This window comes from Heteronotia binoei, chromosome 3 (genome assembly GCF_032191835.1).
Source record: "Heteronotia binoei isolate CCM8104 ecotype False Entrance Well chromosome 3, APGP_CSIRO_Hbin_v1, whole genome shotgun sequence".
NCBI lineage: Eukaryota > Metazoa > Chordata > Lepidosauria > Squamata > Gekkonidae > Heteronotia > Heteronotia binoei.
This window is the reverse complement of record NC_083225.1, coordinates 74,236,988-74,258,430: the sequence shown is the minus strand read 5'-3', so window position 1 is coordinate 74,258,430 and position 21,443 is coordinate 74,236,988. Positions and strand designations below refer to the sequence as shown.

Genomic DNA, 21,443 nt, shown 5'->3' with positions numbered 1-21,443 from the left:
GTAGGCTGGGCTAAGCTAGGCCAGTCAGGTTTTTGATGGAGCAAACTGACATTCTCCATAAGTATGCCTATTTTTTACTTTAAAAGAAAATGTTATCTCAAATCCAAAGTACTGCTATGCACAGCAGGTACTTTCTTTTTATGCAAAAATTAATGAATTAAAATTCTTCTGTACCATTCCAAATTGCTACAATTGTTTCCAAGAAAACTCCAATTAAAGTCACATTTAGGATCCTTTTTAGGGTTACCAGTCCCCAGTTGGGGGCAAGGGATTCCCTGGCTTGGAGGCCCTCCCCCTGCTTCAGGCCCTCCCCCTATTATCAGAAAGTGGGGGGTGAATGTCTGCTGGGCACTCCAATATAATCTATGGAAACTAGTTCCCATAAGGGATAATGGAGAATCTATCTGTGGGTATCTGAGGCTCTGGGTGGGCTGCTTTTTTAAAAAATAGAGGCACCAACCACCCCCACCCCACCCCCCCAGATTTCAAAAAGATTGGACCAGGGGGTCCAATTCTATGAGCTCCAAAAGAAGGTGCCCCGTCCTCCATTATTTCCAGTGAAGTGATTTAAAGAAGTGCAGCCCCTTTAAATGTGATGGCCAGAACACTCTTCAGAGTTCAGTCATGCTTGTCTCAACCTTGCTCCTGGCTCCACCCTCAAAATTCCCAGATATTTCCTGAACTGAACCTGGCAACCCTATTTCAAGGGGAGAAATTACAGCACATGTTTAACCTTCTGACTGAAGTCAGTAGGACTTAAAAGTACTTGTGATGATCAGGGCTTTTTTGTAGCAGGAACTTCTTTGCATATTAAGCAACACCCCCCTGATGTAGCCAGTCCTCCAAGCTTACATTAGGCCCTGTAAGAAGAGCCCTATAAACTCTTGGAGGATTGGCTACATCAAGTGTGTGTGGCAAAGGAGTTTCTGCTACAAAAGAAAAACCCTGGTGATTATGCTTGTTGAATGCTAACCGTGAGTCAAAGCATCAGGATGAGTCTTCTCTAATAATGTTGTTGCCTACTCACTCTGTTTTTGGAACTTCTTTTCTCAGCCAGTAGAAATCAGACTGTGCCGCATGCTTGTAAGTCTGAAGTACATTGCCAAAATAGTCTGCTTCTGAAAACTTCATCTGGAAATAGAATTCAAGAGTTGTTAAAATATAACCAATACATTCAAAGGGAATTAAAAATATAATGCAAATAAAGCAAAAAAAAAACCCCATCAAAGAAACCCTTAATCAAAACATTTTAATTTAACCTGTATTCATTCACACATCCCAGATTTTCCAGACAGACTGTTAACATTCAGTTCCTAAACCAGCACTTTTTCTGTAACAATCTCAAATGGTAATTGTTGAAATAATGATAAATAATAGGAATCTATTTGATTCAAGCATGTTTTTATTAAAACATTTGTAGCCTGCCCTTCCAACCTATGTAGGACCCTCAGATAGGGTTGCCAAGTCCAATTTAAGAAATATCTGGGGACTTTGGGGGTGGAGCCAGGAGACTTTGGGGATGGAGCCAGGAGACATTGGGGTGGAGCCAAGAGCAAGGGTGTGGCAAGCATAATTGAACTTCAGGGGAGTTCTGGCCATCACATTTAAAGGGACTGCACAAATTTTTAAATGCATTCCTTCCATAGGAAATAATGAAGGATAGGGGCACCTTCTTTTGGGGCTCATAGAATTGGACCCCCTGGTCCAATCTTTTTGAAACTTGGTAGGTATTTTGGGGAGAGGCACTAGATGCTATACGGAAAATTTGGTGTCTCTAGCTCAAAAAACATCCCCCCCCAGAGCCCCCAATACCCACAGTTCAATTCCCCATCATTCCCTATGGGAATCGTTCATGGAGGTGCATGATGGCTCTGGGGGCGGGGCTTCCCCCGCCGGCCAGCTGGCTGGGGGAGGGGGGAAGCCTGTAAAACCGGGGGATCCCCCTCTGGGACCTGGGGATTGGGAAGCCTACCCTCAGAATGTGCCTTAGAATAAATTTAAAAGATTAAACAATACAAAGTGATAAGGCAACAAAAACAATGAGGTCAGCCAAAAATGTTTCATCAGCAAAAGGATTAGAACACTCACTAGGCCAGCAAGCAAAGCACCTCACAGTTGCAACACCACTGCAGAGGGCAGTGGGTGAATCTCCCTTGGCAGGGCATTCTGGAGCTGGAGTGCTGCTACTGAAAAAGGCCTTTCCTCCAGAGGCCTCCCATCATATCTCTGATATTGGAATCTCGGCAGAGCAAAGAAAGGTTCTTAAGAGAATGTCAAGATCTAGATAGGCTTGGAAAAATATCATTATTCCAAACAAAATTGTTCTCTCTCCTAAAATAATTATTTTGGTCCAGTTTGAAACCACTTTACTGAGGGTTGGCTCTCAAAACAGACATATGTGCTGGAATCAGTAACCTTTCTTCATTAAACCACCATATCTTGCATGCCAGAAAACTTTTTAAAATAGTTATTCTACCCAATTTTCCTGTAGGTAGATATCTAAAACCTGACATGTTTTCAGCCACTATTCATGACCCAGTTTTCATGCCAGGTAATAAATAAAAACAAGGAATACAAAGCTGGTATGGTTCAATCTCAGCCTAGGGCATGCATACACAGTAAGCCAAAGCAAGCCAAAGCATGCATTTAAACACAAGAGGTTTACAAGCTATCTCCATAGTAAATTGATCTTCCCTTGGAATTTTAATACTCAAAACAGCTACATTTTTATTTATTTGTTTTCAAATTATATCCTTCGAGGGTCAATAAATATTTTATTGCATTGCAGAGATAGTTACAAAAGTTGACTGCTGACAATGTAAGTGGTTGAGAGAAGTAGTAATTGGATCTAGGTCACTGGTTCAAACTCAGAGCTTGTTAGCAGGAACTGTAAATCATTAATATCTAATTGCTGCTAGTGATTTGTCTGGAAATAATACTGAGCTGCTGATTCTTTTCAAAAGTGCCAAAGATGTTGTGATGTTCTTCAGCTATCCTCAGCTTAACCATAAGCCTTTTTTTTTTTTGCCAGAGTGATTAAAAACAGCTGCTTTTTCAGATCTAAGAAGTCCATATAAACTTGTTAGTGTTCTGATGAAAAATGTAATCTTTTAGTAATTAAAAAAAAAAAGGTAAAGGTAGTCCCCCATGCAAGCACCAGTCATTTCCAACTCTGGGGTGACGTTGCTTTCACGTTTTCATGGCAGACTTTTTATGGGGTGGTTTGCCATTGCCTTCCCCAGTCATCTGCGCTTTCCCCCCAGCAAGCTGGGTACTCATTTTACCGACCTCGGAAGGATGGAAGGCTGAGGCGACCTGAGCCAGGTATGTAAAACCAGCTTCCACTGGGATTGAACTCAGGTCGTGAGCAAAGGGCTCCAACTGAAGTACTGCAGCTCTACCACTCTGCACCACGGGGCTCTTTTTTAGTAATTTAAAAACTAGCAAGTAGGCTTGAAACTCAACATCAAAAAAACTAAGATCATGGCATCTGGCCCCATCACACCTTGGCAAATAGAAGGGGAAGACGTGGAAGTAGTGCCAGACTTCACATTTCTGGGATCCAAGATCACTGCAGATGGTGACTGTAGCCATGAAATTAAAAGACGTTTGCTCCTTGGGAGGACAGCTATGGTGAACCTGGGCAGTATAATAAAAAGTAGAGACATCACCCTGCCAACAAAAGTCCGTATAGTCAAAGCGATGGTATTCCCAGTAGTAATGTATGGCTGTGAGAGCTGGACCATAAGGAAGGCCGAGCGCAGAAGAATAGATGCTTTTGAGATGTGTGCTAGGAAAACAAGAGGCAAAAGAAAAAGGGGACGGCAAAAGATGAGATGGCTGGACAGTGTTACTGATGTAACAAACATGAATTTGATCAGACTTCGGAGAATGGTGGAAGACAGGAGGGCCTGAAATGACTGTCCAAGGGGTCGCAAAGAGTCAGACTCGACTGTGCAACTGAACACAATAATATACTGTATTAAAAGGTACATTTCTCTCAGCCTAAATGTTTGCTCCTTTGATGGTATATTAGAAAGTAGGCAAGATAATCTTATTCCTCTCTCCAAAAGAATTCCCCATTCTCTCTCTGCACAAAAGACAGACATTCTCCTGTGTCAAGCCCCTCACCATCCTACCAAATGCAAAATTTCCAATAAACTCTCAGAAAGTTTTATGTAATGTTAATGGGTTACAAGGAGATGGCAACACCCCAGGAAAGGGTCTTTGTTCTTCTAACAATCACTATCTACATATGAAATCACAATCACTATCACAATCACTATCACAATCACTATCTACATATGAAAAAACTCCTTAATACCCTGGTAAGCTGGAAGCTAGACAGAAAAGGCTATTCTGCAACCTTCTGAGCACCCACAAGGTGCAAATCCAGCATTTACATTGCAATATTGTAAACTTTAGAACATAGGGTATAATGGAGAATTGATCTGTTTTTTCAGGTAGAAGCACCAAATTTTCAGCATAGCATCTGGTGCCTCTCCTCACCCCTCCCCCCCCAAGTTTCAAAAAGATTGGACCAACCAGGTCAGGGTTAGCAGGCTGTAGCCTGTTTGCAATCCGGCTGCAAAGCCTGGCTGCCCCCCACCACTGGCCCTCACAGCGCCACAACGGAGTTTAGCTCCATTGCCCCCCTGCCACCACGCTTCCGCCATCTTCCCTCCCTCCCCAGCACTGCAATGCAGCGTGATGCTCCATCATTGCCCTCCCTCTCTCCCTTCCTCCCTCAGACCACGCTGAGGCAAGCAGCAGCAAAGCCGGGCTTTACCAGCTTCAATGCAGCCAGCGCACCATCTAATACTTTGAAGTACGCGAGAGAGAAGGCTTCTCCCCCCTCCTTCCTGGAACCGGAAGTGAGGGGGGGAGAAGCCTTTTCGCGTGCATACTTCAAAGTGTTAGATGGCATGCCGGCCGCATCAGCTCGGTGTGATCTGAGGAAGGGAGGGAGGGAGGGCGATGATGGAGCACCATGCTGCATTGCAGCACTGGAGAGGGAGGGAAGGTGACAGCAGCAGGAGGGCAGCGGGGAGGACCCGAGCCGGGTGAGGGGGGGCAATGGAGCTAAACTCCAGCAAGCCGCTTCTTCAGCAGGTCACCCGCTGCTGTGGCAACAGTTTTCCCAGCTGATCGGTGGCGGGGGAAAGGGTGTCGGCCTTAAAAGAGCTGAGGAAGGTGGTGCTTCACCACCCCTTTCTGGCCTTAAAATTGTAACATTGGAGGGTGGAGAAGGCGCTGTGGGGAGGTTGCGTCGCACTGTGAGGGAAGGGGGCAGGGCGGCAAGGCTGCACAGCACAGGGCGGAGTGCCACGGGGGCCCCACCCTGCCAGCTCTGGGGCCACAGTGGGCAGGCCGGTCCTGATGCTGGTCCCTGGTACCAAGATGGTTGGGGACTACTGGACCCTGGGGTCCAAGTCTATGAGTCTTAAAAGAAGGTGCCCCATCCTCCATTATTTCCAGTGAAGGGAAGGTGTTTAAAAGGAGCACAGTTCCTTTAAAAGTAATGGCCAGAACTTTCTTTGGAGGTCAGTCATGCTTGTCACAATGTTGCTCCTAGCTCCACCTCCAGAGTCCCCAGATATTTCCTGAATTGGACCTGGCGACCCTAGATAAGATGGAATCCCTATGGTACTCTTAAAAGCCAAGGAACAGAAGAAGAATCTCCCACCCACCCACCCTGTATCTACCAGACAGGACTGGAGCCACTGCAAAACACTATTCTCTGGACCCATCTCCAGCCCAGAAGGATACCAATGGTGTCCAAAGCTGCTGAGAGTTCAAAAAAACCAAGAATAGTCTCAAGACTGCTTTCAAAACTTCAGACAGAAATAAAGCTGTACTCCAAATCAACAAAATCAAAACTGTGTACACTTTTCTGATATTATTGGTACAGCCTGTTTTTATAATTTGTGATATATGATTTACAAGCAGACTGAAAATTGCTTCCTTCAAATGTAGATTACTGCCAGTGCAGAAGCATCCCAACTAGTTTCCTCTTACATTTCTGTTATAACACATACACACTCAAGCCTTACAACAGAGCCACAACACACCATCAAACTAAAATCACCACAGAAAATATATATGATATGAAACAAGCCCTCAGGCTATGCGGGTTAGCCAACAAATATTATTGATCTTATTATTTGATATAATAGATGATTTGCTTCTTTATTTGAATATAATTTATGTGATTATTTGAATATAATTCACAAGTTTTGCTTTTATTAATAAGGTCTGAACAACTCAAAAATAAAACAGGTCTTCCAAGTTATCCACTATTCCCACTTCCAATTGCAGTAGGGTTGCCAATCCCCAGGTGGGGGCAGGGGATCCCCCAGTTTGGAGGCTCTCCCCCTGCTTCAGGGTCGTCAGAAAGCGGGGGGAGGGGAGGGAAATGTCTGCTGGGAACTGTGTTATTCCCTATGGAGATTTATTCCCATAGAAAATCATGGAGAATTGATCCGTGGGTATCTGGGGCTTTGGAGGAGCTGTTTTTTGGGGTAGAGGCACCAAATTTTCAGTATAGCATCTAGTGCCTCTCCCCAAAATACCCTCCAAGTTTCAAAAGGATTGGACCAGGGGGTCCAATTCAATGAGCCCCAAAAGAAGGTGCCCCTATCCTTCATGATTTCCTATGGAAGGAAGGAATTGAAAAGGTGTGCCGTCCCTTTAAATGTGATGGCCAGAACTCCCTTGGAGTTCAATTATGCTTGTCACAGCCTTGATCTTGGCTCCACCCCTAATGTCTCCTGGCTCCACCCCCAAAGTCTCCTGGCTCCACTCCCAAAGTTCCCAGATATTTCTTGAATTGGACTTGGCAACCCTAAATTGCAGGCTTAGTTCTCAAAACAGATTTGCTGTTGCAGTTTTCTTGCGTGATTTTAAGTATCTGTAACTGTGAAGTTTCACACCAGAATGATTTGATAGAATGTGAACATAAAGAAACAGAGTGACTTGTTTTCATTTCACAGCCTGCTTTAACTATGGAAGTCAGAACTTTGGCCTCAGGGTGTGGTACATTTAGTACTTTTGAAAAACTCAGTGGAATTATGGGACACTTACCATTTGTTTGTTACATTTTTATCCTACCTCCTTCCTCTACAGAACTCAAGACAGCATACAACTCCCCTCCCCCCTCCATTCTACCTCATAATAACTTTGAGAGGTAGGTTAGGCTGAGAGATTGTGACAGGCCTAAGATCACTCAGTGGGTGCATTCACACTACACTAAATAAGGCATTTTGCAACTGGATTTCTGCTATTATTACACAGTAAAAATTGAGTTGCAAAACACATTGTTTAGTGTACTATGAATGCACCCAGTGTCTTTCATAGCAAGTAGGGATTTGAACCTAGGACTATCAAGTCTTTACTAAATAATTAGTAGAACTTTGAGAACAAGTGCAGTTGTTACTGGGCTGGTTCCAGCCAGGTTTTTGAAGGCTGAAAAAAATGGAAGAATCCCCAATAACCACTTAAAAAAGGATATGAACATGTTCATATGGTTCAATGGAAAAATCCCCAATAACCACAAAAAAAAGGATACATTAGGGATCATGGGACCTGCATGGTCAAAAGCCATATAAGACGGGGCTGTAGTAAGGAGAAGCATTTGGTGAGACTGAATGAAAATCTGGCTGAATCCAACATATTAATTTGTTCCAGTAACACAGCTGACCCTTGTTTTATCTTAAAGATAGTGATATCACATATGTCAAAATCAGGGGTGGAATTCTAGCATGACCTCCTTTGCATATTAGGCCACACACCCTTGATGTAAGCTCTTGGAGGATTGGCTACATCAGGGTGTGTGTGGCCTAATATGCAAAGGAGCTCCTGCTAGAATTCCACCCCTGGTCAAAATAAATATAACCTTAGACATGGTTAAGGCTTTACTTTTATGGATTAAATAAATCTTGGAGTACTTACTCATCTTCTATTTCAATTAAAAAAACTTCATTCTCCTGAGATGTGATGCTTAACGAAGACTCATGTAAATAATGTAGGAGATTAAGCAGAACTCAAGCAAATGTGCAAAGCAAGGGAAAATGTTATAGCTGAAAGCAAAGCATAGATTTTTAGAAGAGAAACGCAGCACTTAGGAAGTTAATATCCCTTTACTTCCACAGGGAATTAGATATGCCAGTGTGAGCCATTATATCTTGGACAATGCAAAATCATGGGTCCTTTGCAAGCAAATTACAATTCTAAATCACATTTGAACCAAACATCATTGCGGTTTTAAAAATCCCCCCCCCCCCCTCAAGGATATAGCACAAACACATTAATTTCAATACATTCTGTTGTTCACCTTTGGTTATCTGCAAAGATGATACTAAGTAATGATCAGGGATGACAATAAATCATAGTTTGAATATGCATGGGGACAAACTAAACTTTGACCCAAGAATGGCTGGATATTGTGAATGGGATAAATGATGCACATTAAGCAGTGTGCATATTTTATTCTATTGTACATAATTTATTCTGCTTTTAACCTTTTTGGGTGGGAGTGAGAACAAAATGGTGTGAAGGACACTGAAATGGAAAATCTTACACAGCCCCACCCTTTTCAGCCCGAAAGAGCTCAATTAGTGTTGACTGCACAATTTCAAGTCTGGTTTTTTTTTTTCAGACAGAAGTGCTAATTTTTTAAAAAGTGAAAATTGATAATCTCAGGAGGCTAAATTCTTCTTCCCAAACCATACCCTGTGCTTGTTCAGAACAACTATGGAAACTGTGAACAAGCACAAAGCCCTAGTGGCACCATTGTAGTTGCACAAACAGATTTAACCTCTTGTACTGTGTTCCATTTGTACCTGTAAAGCCTTGCCATGAATAGCACATGCATCAGGGGGAAGGGAAAGAAAGAGAGAGTGTGTAATAGGAAACAATGAGATGATTGAGAGAGAGAAAAAGAAAGAGAAATAGGCCAGAAAAGGTACAAAGTAACCCCTGTTAATATGCTGGTGGATAGTGACAGCTCCAATCCACCCTCCACCTTCTAGTCCAAGAACTTGTGATCTCAGGTATCTTTCACAAGGATACTCAATTAAAAGGAAGACCATCCCATGCTGTATCTGTGTGTGGTGGAATAAAACCTTCTCAGTTGGGTGATCATTGTAGATGATGACTAATATGGTCCTTGAGGTGTAAAGGGCAGGGGAAGGAATATCTATCTGCTTGTCCAGTACACTAGAAAAATTCAACTAGAAAAACTCAACTGCTTCCCAAAGCAAGGCGACAGTGTAAGAATTCTCCATTTTCATTCCCCCTGCAAATGCAAAGGCATACACGTTGGCAACAGAGCATCCAAATGTGGTAGTTTGGTGTCCACATTCTTCTGTCTTTTTTCCAGCTTTCCCCTTCCACAAATATTCTACAGCAACTCCATATGGTTGTCATGGCTGTAGGGTTGCCAAGTCTGTGTTGGAAAATACCTGGAGATTTTGGGTGGACCTGGGAGAGGGTGGGGTTTGGGGAGGGAAGGGGCCTCAGCATGGTACTCCCTTCAATGCAGCCATTTTCTCCAAGAGAAAAATTATAACAAATCACCAGTCAACAATAAAGTATTCACACTCTCATTGTGTGTACAAGTACACACAATGAGAACATACACATAATGAGAGTGTGAATACTTTATTGCTGACCAGTGATTCATTATAATTTTTCTATTGTACATCGGTACCAGTTATTTATATTATATTTTCTCCAAGGGAGCTGACCTCTGCCAGTTGGAGATCAGTTGTAAAAGTGGGAGATCTCTAAGCCCCATCTAGAGAATGGCAACTCTATATGGCTGCCATAGTGACTTGGAGCCCCCATTTTGTTGTTTCTTAATGTGTAGTTATAGCACAGTGATATAACATTGCTATCTAATACTCAGGTATACAATGGATTAGAAAAGTTCACTTCTTTGTTTCTTGTTACTAAACTGTTGCATAGTGAATTCTTTTAACCATTTAATAAACCTTTATATATTTTTAAAAGGTCTAGTTTTCTTATGTGCATCCAACCTCGAGAATCCACATGCTGGGAAGCAGTTCCGGTGTTAAATGCAAGGAACCAGGAGAAATAACCCAAGGGGCTCTGACAGATTGCTCCAGCAATTACTGATTTAAAAAAAGCTTTAAAAACCTCTCCTGTGGTGCACCAGGAACCTAATGCTGAGAAAGTGGTGTCCATGAGAACCTGACAGCAAGACAATGGCTTTGGTGAAGGTGAGATCTTTACAGTGCACTGTTCCCTCCAGACAGCATGCCAATGCACAGTATTTTCTCCAATAATAAAAGCAGGCTTGGGAAAGAAGATATTGAGAACAGTAGAACAGGAACAGGATTACACCATGATGTCATTTGGAAGTGCCAAAAAGAATGCTGTACTTTGAAAGTCAAAATCTCCCTATTGGAAAAGTATGAACAAGGACAGAAACAAGACAGAAGATGGGAGAAGAGAGATGGAGCATGTTTGGGCTCTTCCACTATATTTTAATTAGAAATAAGTTGACTCAGCTTTCTATCCTTCCAAGCTCGGTAAAATGAGTACCCAGCTTGCTGGGGGTAAAGTACAGATGACTGGGGAAGGCAATGGCAAACCACTCCATAAAAAGTCTGCCAAGAAAACATTGTGATGTGGCATCACCCCATGGGTCAGTAATGACTCGGTGTTTGCACAGGGGACTACCTTTACCTAGGTACTTCTGAGGTTTCTAGTCAATATTCGTGTTTTGAGGTTTTGAGTCTATTTTCTTTCAAATCTGTTTATCCCTGCATTTTACTTTCTTTTTAAAGTGTGCATCTAGCTATGTACCTAGTTGGGGCACATGGACATGTTTTTTAAAAAAATTATGTTCATGTATCATATCAAACAACAATGTAATGATAATGACTTACTGTTTTGATGACTTCATTAATATATGTGTCATTCATTATAAACTCTGGGTAACCCACTTTTGCCATGACAGCTTTTGCCTTTGGAAAGAAACAGAAGCAGAAAACAATTAACCTTATTAAAACCATTGCATGGCTCAGTATCATTTCACAAATGTCATCAGCTTCAGAATCAGAAACAATGAACATGTTCCATGTCCTTCTCTATGTATGGATTTCTGTCACAGTACTGGTAAATTTGATCTTCAAAAGACAGCAGACAGGGCTAGGTCCACATTTTGGAAAGCCTTTTGTGAGACATTCCTTGGTGCCACTGCCACTAGGTATCACTTCCTTCTCCTCCTCATCCACACAGAGGAAGACGACAGAAAATGGCACCAAATGCTGCTTACCATCACCAATTGCTTTTCCAAGTGGTGATGGTGGCCAGAATAAGGAAGTGCCCAGACAGCAAGCACCAACTCACTATTTGCTCGTTATTGGGGGAGGCAAGGCGTTGCCTATTTCCTGTCTGGAGTCAGCCACTGGCAAGGAGATCCTTCCAAATGCCAATTGTTGCTCCTGCTCAGAGAGATCAGACAGGTGACAATTCCTGCTGTCCTTCGTCTTTGTCAGCAGTAGACAACTAGAATGGGCTCTAATGTTGCTGGACATTGGCAGCCTAAGAATGCAGCCTCTGATAGTAGAATATTTGATGAGTGCACACATGTAATTCCCTGGGCAGATTTTCCATGGTATGCATGGATACTGGATGTTCATTCATTGACAGCAGCCATTCACATGTTGATGTGAACACACATATAATATGCCTGTATATGTATTCCTGTTTGTAAGAAAGCGCTAACAAGCATTCGCTTTACAAATGAAATTGAGAACCAGCACCTAAACAAAAAAAGCCCCGTGGCACAGAATGGTAAACTGCAATACTGCAGTCCAAGCTCTACTCACAGTCTGAGTTTGATCCCAGCAGACACTGGGTTCAGGTAGCTGTCTTAAAGCTGACTCAACCTTCCATCCTTCTGGGGTTGGTAAAATGAGTACCCAGGTAGATGGAATAAAGGATAGACAATGGGGAAGGCAATGGAAATCACACCATGACGTGACATCACCCCATAGGCCAGTAATGACTTGGTGCTTGCACAGGGGACTACCTTTACCTTACCTAGATAAATATGGGATTTCAATCATATGTTGAGTTGTATGTAGGCTGAATATAATGTGAAAATTACTAAATGTATATAGAAAGACACAGATCATATGATAGGGTTGCCAGCCTCCAGTTGGGGCCTGGAGATCTCTTGCTTTTACAACTAATCTACAGCTGGCAGGGATCAGCTTCTCTGGAAAAAATAAACCAAAACAAGAAAATCACAATGTATAAGCTACCAAAACACTAGAAACACTGTATGAATTATTTCAGTAAATGCTCAGCAAACAATTCCAAAGTGTGGTCTCTAATTTTTGTATAATTATTCTATCATGCATCTAAACCACAACTCAGTTAGTTTGCATAGAGGCACAACAATACAAATGCAAATACAATATGCTCAGTCTATTGCCACAACCCAAAGTCCATAAGCTAATTAGTCTAGAAAGTGGTTGCCAGTGACTTTCAATTCCAACTAGAGTTCAAAAAATATGACAGACTCCAACTTAAAGTGCAAAGAGGTGTAATTGATTACATGTATCCCAGGTTTTAATGTTGCATGTTTCAATGGTTCTTCATCTGGTCACCTTCATCTATCTGGAACTAAAAAACCCTATTTATTCTAATAAATTGTTTATTAAAAAACAAAACAAAGAGTACATACAAAAATTAGAACAAGACTCACCCACTGCTCAATGCATACAAAGCAATACAAGGTTGTCACAAAATTCACTTGGCAATATGGTTCCCTGCACCTAATGGTGATGCATACAAGCTAAATATCAGCAAATGAAGCTATGCCACCTGTTCTCGTAGGGGAACTAGACAGTATACAGTCTGCAAAAACTTAAAATACACAGATATTATACAAAAGCCATTAAATCCAGTGAAACATTTAACCCAGAAGGTATTTGTCAATAAAGAAGGCTTCCCTCTGTAGAAGAACATAAGAGAAGCCATGTTGGATCAGGATTAGGAAAGGCACAAACAGGCATAAGAAAAGGCCTGCATGGTTAACAAACAAAGTATTGGAAGCTGTAAAAGGTAAGCGGTGGAAAACCAGTCCAAGTGAGATTAGTAAAAGGGAACACAGGCTGTGGCAAATCAAATGCAAGACTGTGATCAGGCAGGCAAAAAGGGACTATGAGGAGCATATTGCAAAAAACATAAAGACCAACAATAAAAATTTATTCAAATAAATTAGAAGTAGAAAACCAGCCAGGGAGGCAGTGGGGCCCTTGGATGACCATGGGGTAAAAGGATTACTGAAGGAGGATAGGGAAATGGCTGAGAAGCTGAATGAATTTTTTGCCTCCGTCTTCACTGTGGAAGATGAGAACTTTTTGCCCGCCCAAGAACCACTAATTTTGGAAGGGGTGTTGAAAGACCTGAGTCAGATTGAGGTGACAAGAGAGGAGGTCCTACAACTGATAGATGAATTAAAAACTAATAAGTCACCAAGTCCGGATGGCATACATCCAAGAGTTCTGAAAGAACTCAAAGTTGAACTTGTGGATCTTCTGACAAAAATTTGTAATCTTTCATTGAAATCTGCCTCCATTCCTGAGGTCTGGGAGGTAGCAAATGTCACCCCCATCTTTAAAAAGGGTTCCAGAGGAGATACGGGAAATTACAGGCCAGTCAGTCTGACTTCAATACCAGAAAAGTTGATAGAAAGCATTATCAAGGACAGAATGAGTAGGCACATTGATGAACACAAGTTATTGAGGAAGACTCAGCATGGGTTCTGTAAGGGAAGATCTTGCCTCACTAACCTATTACAGTTCTTTGAGGGGGTGAACAAACATGTAGACAAAGGAGACCCAATAGATGTTGTTTACCTTGACTTCCAGAAAGCTTTTGATAAAGTTTCTCATCAAAGGCTCCTTAGTAAGCTCAAGAGTCATGGAGTAAAAGGACAGGTCCCCTTCTGGATCAAAAACTGGCTAATTAATAGGAAGCAGAGAGTGAGTATAAATGGGCAGTTTCTTAGTGGAGGACGGTAAGCAGTGGGGTGCCACAGGGCTCAGTACTGGGTCCCATGCTCTTTAACTTGTTCATAAATGATTTGGAGTTGGGAGTAAGCAGTGAAGTGGCCAATTGCAGATGGCACTAAATTGTTCAGGGTGGTGAGAACCAGAGAGGAATGTGAGGCACTCCAAAGGGATCTGTTGAGGCTGGGTAAGTGGGCGTCAACGTGGCAGATGAGGTTCAATATAGCCAAGTGCAAAGTAATGCACATTGGGGCCAAGAATCCCAGCTACAAATACAAGTTGATGGGGTGTGAACTGGCAGAGACTGACCAAGGGAGAGATCTTGGGGTTGTGGTAGATAACTCACTGAAAATGTCAAGACAGTGTGCGTTTGCAATAAAAAAGGCCAACGCCATGCTGGGAATTATTAGGAGGGGAATTGAAAACAAATCAGCCAGTATCATAATGCCCCTGTATAAATCGATGGTGCGGTCCCATTTGGAGTACTGTGTGCAGTTCTGGTCGCCGCACCTCAAAAAGGATATTATAGCATTGGAGAAAGTCCAGAAAAGGGCAACTAGAATGATTAAAGGGCTGGAACACTTTCCCTATGAAGAAAGGTTGAAACGCTTGGGACTCTTTAGCTTGGAGAAACGTCAACTGCGGGGTGACATGATAGAGGTTTACAAGATAATGCATGGTATGGAGAAAGTAGAGAAAGAAGTACTTTTCTCCCTTTCTCACAATACAAGAACTCGTGGGCATTCGATGAAATTGCTGAGCAGATAGGTTAAAACAGATAAAAGGAAGTACTTCACCCAAAGGGTGATTAACATGTGGAATTCACTGCCATAGGAGGTGGTGGCGGCTACAAGCATAGCCAGCTTCAAGAGGGGGTTAGATAAAAATATGGAGCAGAGGTCCATCAGTGGCTATTAGCCACAGTGTGTGTGTATATATAATTTTTTTTGCCACTGTGTGACACAGAGTGTTGGACTGGATGGGCCATTGGCCTGATCCAACATGGCTTCTCTTATATGTTCTTATATGTTCTGGGCAAGGCAATTGAGAGAACAGTGGCTGAGCAGCTCCAGAGTTTCCTGGAGGACACAGTGTCCCTAGACCCATTCCAGTCCAGCTTCCACCCTGGCCATAGGATTGACACAGTGCTGGTTGTCCTCATGGATCAGCTCCACAGACAGCTGGATCAAGGTGGGTTGGTGCTGCTGTTGTTGATAGACCTGACATTCAACCCTGACGTGTTCCAATGCTGAAGCTGAAGCTCAAATACTTTGGCCACCAAATGAGAAGGAAGCACTCACTGGAGTAGACCCTGATGCCGGGAAAGACAGAAGGCAAAAGAAGAAGGGGATGGCAAAAGATGAGCTGGCTGGACAGCATTACTGATGTAACTAACATGAGTTTGAGCGGACTTTGGAGGATGGTGAAAGACAGGAGTGCCTGGAGTGACTTGGTCCATGGGATTGCAAAGAGTTGGACTCGACTATGCATGAACAACAACAACATCATGAACAGAACAATTATGTGAATTGAGTTTTAGTTTATGAAAAGTACCAGAACTCTTTGTGAGTAAACTCGAGAGGTTTACACCTGCAAATTGCCATTATGGAGGAAAATTACAAGTCCCCAAAGGGAGACTCCAACCAATAAATCAGAAGGAAATTGAAACTAGAAACCGCAGCAATGAAGGAGCTAGAAAAAATCTTTAATGGTAAGGATGTGTTGCTGGCAACCAGGACCAAGATAATTAATACCTGTGTATGGGTGTGAAAATTGGACAAGGAAGAAGGCAGACAGGGAAAAAAAATTGATACATTTGAAATGTGACATTGAACAGGAATTTTACAGATATCATGAACTGCCAAAAGTGGGCCCTAGATCAAATTAAGCCTGAACTCACGTTGAAGCTAAAATAACTAAACTGAGGCTATCATACTTTGGTTATATTATAAAGCAAGAGTTACTGGAAAGAACAGTAATGCTAAGAAAAATGTAAAGCAGCAGGAACATGAGATAGATTGACCCAATAAAGGAAGCCACAGCTCTCAGTTTGCAAGACCAGAGCAAGGCTGTAAACAATAGGAGGATTTGGAAGGGAATGCTAAAATCCTGAATGCCCACCAATAACTGTAATTACCCCCATGGGGGACCAGTTAAGAATTACTGAACTTATCCATCAATGGTAAATTTATTTTGTATCAACTGTATACCAGTAATAGTTTCTACTTTGGTCATGGGAAATATCTGTAGCATTCTCTCATGACAGAAGATCATGGAAAGAAACTCAGAACATCCATTTCTTAAATCTAAACACTGCTTCCCCAAGAAAAACCTTAATACTCATACTGATTTCCTGGCTGAAGGCTGCTATAACAGTATTGACAGTGCTGCCCTTAAACTCTTCTAAGCCAATTGACTTCAAGTCCTGTAACTTTATATATGATGTCAGAAGAAAAAAGATTCTGAAGCTGTAAGATAGCATCTTACCTCTGAAATTTACACGAGACAAGTAAGAAAAGTTTCCACAAACTATTAACTTCTCTTGGAGTTTTCATTTCTTTGTTTAGCCTTCTCTGCTGAATGCTGCTAATATTTATCTTCTATTTTAAGGCCTGTTATTCACAAATAATATGGGAAGCCCCTAAGAGCAATGTGTTCTTTTGACAATTATTTCAGTCATTTCATATCTCTTTAAAGATTAAAACCATGCCAAAGTTTCTGAATTATAAAAGACCATTTATGCTGTTTCTGTGGAAAATAAAAAAGTGACTAATAACAGGATAAATTAAAGAAATGCAAAATGTAGTTTTGCTTGACTTATTTACAGTTTGATTCAAATAGAAACATGTATGTTTTAAAGTCATTAATATCTAGTTATAGACAGCACAATTCTTCACAAACTCACAAAGTATCCTGTTACTTCTCTATATCAAAGTTGACTAATACGGCAAGTGACGACAAAAACCAAACCAGAGCTTAAATACCTGTTGTTATTTTCAGTCTACTTTAGCTCTGACAGGATCAGGATATCTAAAGACTCTTCATAGTTACTAAAAATGATCTGTGTACCAGTAATATGTTAGATTTATGTTCAACAAGCTATTTAAAAGGTCTTTATCTAAATTCTCGCTATACAACATTACATTTTATTATGACCATTTAAGATGGCTATACCTACATCACTGTGCATTGAAGACCAGAATCTACTGCAACAGCACTTTTATGATATCCACAAAAATGAAATAACCAAGGTAACATTATCATGTATACTCCTTCCTTATTTTAAAAAAAAAAAAATAGGGGGGGGGGTTGAATTTGAGTTTCTAAGGAATAAAAAACATTGGAAAATTTAGCATAAAATGTGTTTGAATGCAAGTATAACTCACAACAATGTATCAGGCCATCTTATATTCTACCAGCAACGTCAGATATTTAACTCTAGTGACCAGAGCTGTGAATGGGCAAGACATACCTTTCTACAAACTTGAAAAGGCCCCTAGGTTTGCAAAAAAATGTGAAATCTAAAAAAAAAAGAAAGTACACTAAAAGAAAGAAAGTTTGCAGCTTAAAATCTGAAAATGATTAAAGGATCATCCGTAGCTTTAAGCAACAGTTTATTTCAGTATCTGTTGCTCAGCAACCACAGTATTCAAGGCTTCAATTTCAGTCAGTAAAAAGGCAAGGGGATGGGCAGGGGCCTTGCTAGGCATCTTTGATGCCTTTGCGGGAACACTCATTGTGGCCAGGCCTGGTTAGGGTTGCCAGTTGCAAGTTGGAAAATTTCTGGAGATTATGGGGTAGAGTCTGAGGAGGGTAGGTATTGAATACTGGGTTCGATGCATGAGGAGGCTCTTGCGTAGTGATTAAAGCTCTTTATTAGTGATTCAGGATTTCTACTAAGTGACTACAAACTACTGCTAAGCACCAGAACATGCAGCAATATATACAGTTGGGGCAGGGAAAACCCAACCCCCAAGAAACAGAAAAAGACAGGTTGCTTACCTGTAACTGTAGATCTTCGAGTGGTCATCTGTGCATTCACACTTGTGGGATACTGCGCCTGCGCTGGTCCCCAATCGGTATCTGTAAGAAAGCCCGGGAATTTTCCACGGTTGGCGCCACTGGGCATGCGCAGGCGTCCCATTGTGCACGCCCAATGGCGCCATCGCGGTAATCCCGCCAGTTCCTTCATGACCGCTGAAAGCTCCTATTGAAGGGAGACCGTCAGCAGTGGGGAAGGAGGGCGGGTAGTGTGAATGCACAGATGACCACTCGAAGATCTACAGTTACAGGTAAGCAACCTGTCTATCTTCTTCATGGCCTCTGTGCATCACACTTGTGGGAGATTAGCAAGCAAGGCATACCTGGAGGTGGGAAGACGGTCAACCGGAGACAACAGATTGTAGAACCGCAGTCCCCAACCGAGTCCTCTGTTGAGCATGCACGTCCAGCGCATAGTGCTTCATGAAGGCATGCGGGGAAGACCAGGTAGCAGCTTTGCAGACATCCGCCAAGGGCACGCCCTTCAGGAACGCCACCGATGTCGCCATCGCTCTTGTGGAGTGCCCACGAACAGGTCCCGGCAGTGGCCTCTTTGCTAGGAGGTAGCAGATCTTGATGGTCTCCGTCAGCCACTTCGAGAATCTCTGTGAAGAGATCCTGACGCCCAGTCTGGGCGCAGTGTATGAGACGAATAACTGCTGGTCCCTGCGAAAGGCTTTAGAGCGCTTTAGGTAGAAAAGTAAGGCACGCCTGACGTCTAAGGAGTGCAACCTCCGCTCCTCGTCCGAGGAGGGGTTAGGGAAAAAGGCGGGTAGCCAAACCTCTAGATTGAGGTGGAATTGGGAGGGCACCTTAGGGAGGAAGTTGATATCTGGGGCCAGGGAGACACCAGATTCTCTAAAGGCTAGGTAGGGGTAGTCACAACGCATCGCCGTGAGCTCCCACACACGACGAGCAGAGGTGATGGCCACCAAAAAGGCAGTCTTCCAGGACAGGAGCTGCAGGGAGCATGTGGCCATAGGCTCGAAGGGACGCCTGGTTAGCATGTCTAGGACCAGTGTCAAGTCCCACAACAGAGTGGGAGGCTTAGATGGTGGATGCAGTCTAAACAGCCCCCTCATAAACTTTTTGGACTGGGGGTGGGCGAAAACTGAGTATCCGCCCACAGGTTCGTGAAAGGCAGATATGGCTGCCAGGTAGACCTTAATGGAAGACAAGACCAGGCCTGCGTCGACTAGGGACAGCAAAAAGTCAAAGATTGCCGGCAGGCCTGCCTCCCTTGGTGCGCCTGGCCGGTCAGCCATAAAGTTCGAGAACTTCCTCCACTTCCTATCGTAGGATACCCTGGTGGAGGGTTTTCTGCTATTTATTAGGACCTCCTGGACCCTGCCCGAAAACTCTAAGGGTCTATGAGCCACGCTGTCAGTTTCAGGTGTGGCACATTGTGGTGCAGCACCAGCCCCCCCTGAGATGACAGGAGGTCTGGTTCCGCTGGGAAGCGGTAAAAGTTTCCCCCCGACAGGTGTAGTAGGGAGGAGAACCAGTTCTGGCGAGGCCACCAGGGGGTCACCAGGATGCAACGTGGCCTCTCCGTTGCTATCTTGTTGATTACTCTCGTCAATAGGGGGAGGGGCGGGAACAGGTAGAGGAAACGGCCCTCCCAGGGGATGAGAAGCCCGTCCCCCAGGGATGCTGGGTCGGCACCCCCTCTGGAGCAGAACATGGGGCACTTCTTGTTGTCTGCTGTGGCAAAGGCATCCAGCTGTGGGTATCCCCAAAGCTGGAAAACTGGTTGCAGGAAGCACCACTGGAGTTCCCACTCGTGTGTTGAGGCCCCCACTCTGCTCAGGGAGTCCGCCTGTATGTTGAGGACCCCTGGGAGATGTGCGGCCTTCACAAAGATGTCGTGCTGGATGCATTCCGTCCACAAGTCCATCGCCAGTGCACAGAGGCGACGGGACACCGTCCCGCCCTGTATGTTGATGTACGCCAGGGCGGTGGTATTGTCTGTGAGCAGTGCCACCGTCTTTCCCGCCAGCTTCGGGCGGAATGAACGAAGGGCAAAGTGGACCGCCAGCAGTTCCAGGTAGTTTATGTGGTGCACGGCCAGCTTGGGAGGCCACTGGCCCCCCACGCACAGTCCGTCCATGTGGGCACCCCAGCCCCACTGGGAAGCGTCCGTGGTGATGGTCACTGTGGGAGCCGGGAGGTGGAAGGGCGCTCCTTGGCAGATATTGTCCCTCGACTCCCACCACTGGAGCGATTGGAGCGTCGTAGGAGGAATAGTGAACCTCTTTCGAGGTGAGTCTTTGGTTGGGCGGAACTGACGGAGAAACCATAGCTGCAGGTCTCTCATCCTCAGTTTCGCGAAGAGAAGCACGCTTGTCGTTGCCGCCATCAGCCCCAGCATCCGCTGAAGCTGTTTTACTGTGCCCCACCCTTGACTCTGGAGCAACTGTACTGTGTTGGTGATGTCCTCTGCCCTCTGGGCGGGCAGGAACGCTCGATGCAGGTTTGTGTCCAGTACTGCCCCTATGAACTGCACTGTCCTTGATGGAGTGAGTTTTGATTTCTCTAGGTTGACCTGCAGACCCAGGGCATCGAGAAGGCGTAGTGTGGTTGTGATGTGGGCAGACAGACTTTCCCTTGAACTGGCTACCAGGAGCCAGTCGTCTATATATGGGAAGACTATCACCCCCTGCAGCCGGAGGTGGGCAGCCACTACGCTCATCATCTTTGTAAACACCCTGGGTGCTGTGGAGAGTCCAAATGGTAGGGCCGTGAACTGGAAGTGCTGTGGGCCTACCGCAAACCTTAGAAACCTTCTGAACTCTGGGTGGATGCTGATGTGGAAGTAGGCATCCTTGAGATCTAGGGTGGCCATCCAATCCCCTTGGTTGATGAGGGGCAGGATAGATTGCAGTGTGGACATCCTGAACTTCTGGTACAGGATGAATTTGTTCAGATTCCGAAGGTCCATGATGGGTCTCAGCCCTCCATCCCTCTTGGGAACCAGGAAGTAGCGGGAATAGAACCCACCAGTTCTGTCCCCTGCTGGTACTTTCTCTATGGCTTGTTTCTGTAGGAGGGTGGCCACCTTCGCCAGCAGAGGTGGGGAGGGAGGAGTGGTAATCACTACGGACTGGTTTGGAATCTGAGCAAAGTCTATTTTGTAGCCCTCTTTGATGATGGAAAGGGCCCACCTGTCTGAGGAGACCCGCTCTCAGGCAGGCAGGAAAGGGCGGAGGCGGATAGTGAAGTGGGTGGGGGCGACGATGCGTGGTACAGAAAAGTGAAAGTCCCTGCTTGGAGGGGCGGGCGCCCTTAGGTTTGCCTGAAGGCTGGGTGCTGTAGCGACCTCTGTTGTTTCCCGAGTAGGCCTGCTTGTCG

The 21,443-nt window shown here is 44.0% G+C and overlaps 1 protein-coding gene across 1 annotated transcript in view; it reads right to left on the bottom strand.

Moving 5' to 3' along the window:
- PHEX (phosphate regulating endopeptidase X-linked) overlaps positions 1–21,443 on the bottom strand; it is a 198,516-nt gene that overhangs the window by 54,846 nt on the left and 122,227 nt on the right. The window contains exons 13-14 of the mRNA XM_060234072.1: positions 10,914–10,991; positions 1,028–1,131 (exon numbers count right to left, since the gene is read on the bottom strand). Coding sequence (XP_060090055.1) covers positions 1,028–1,131; positions 10,914–10,991 — 182 coding nt within the window. The remainder of the gene's footprint in view (positions 1–1,027; positions 1,132–10,913; positions 10,992–21,443) is intronic.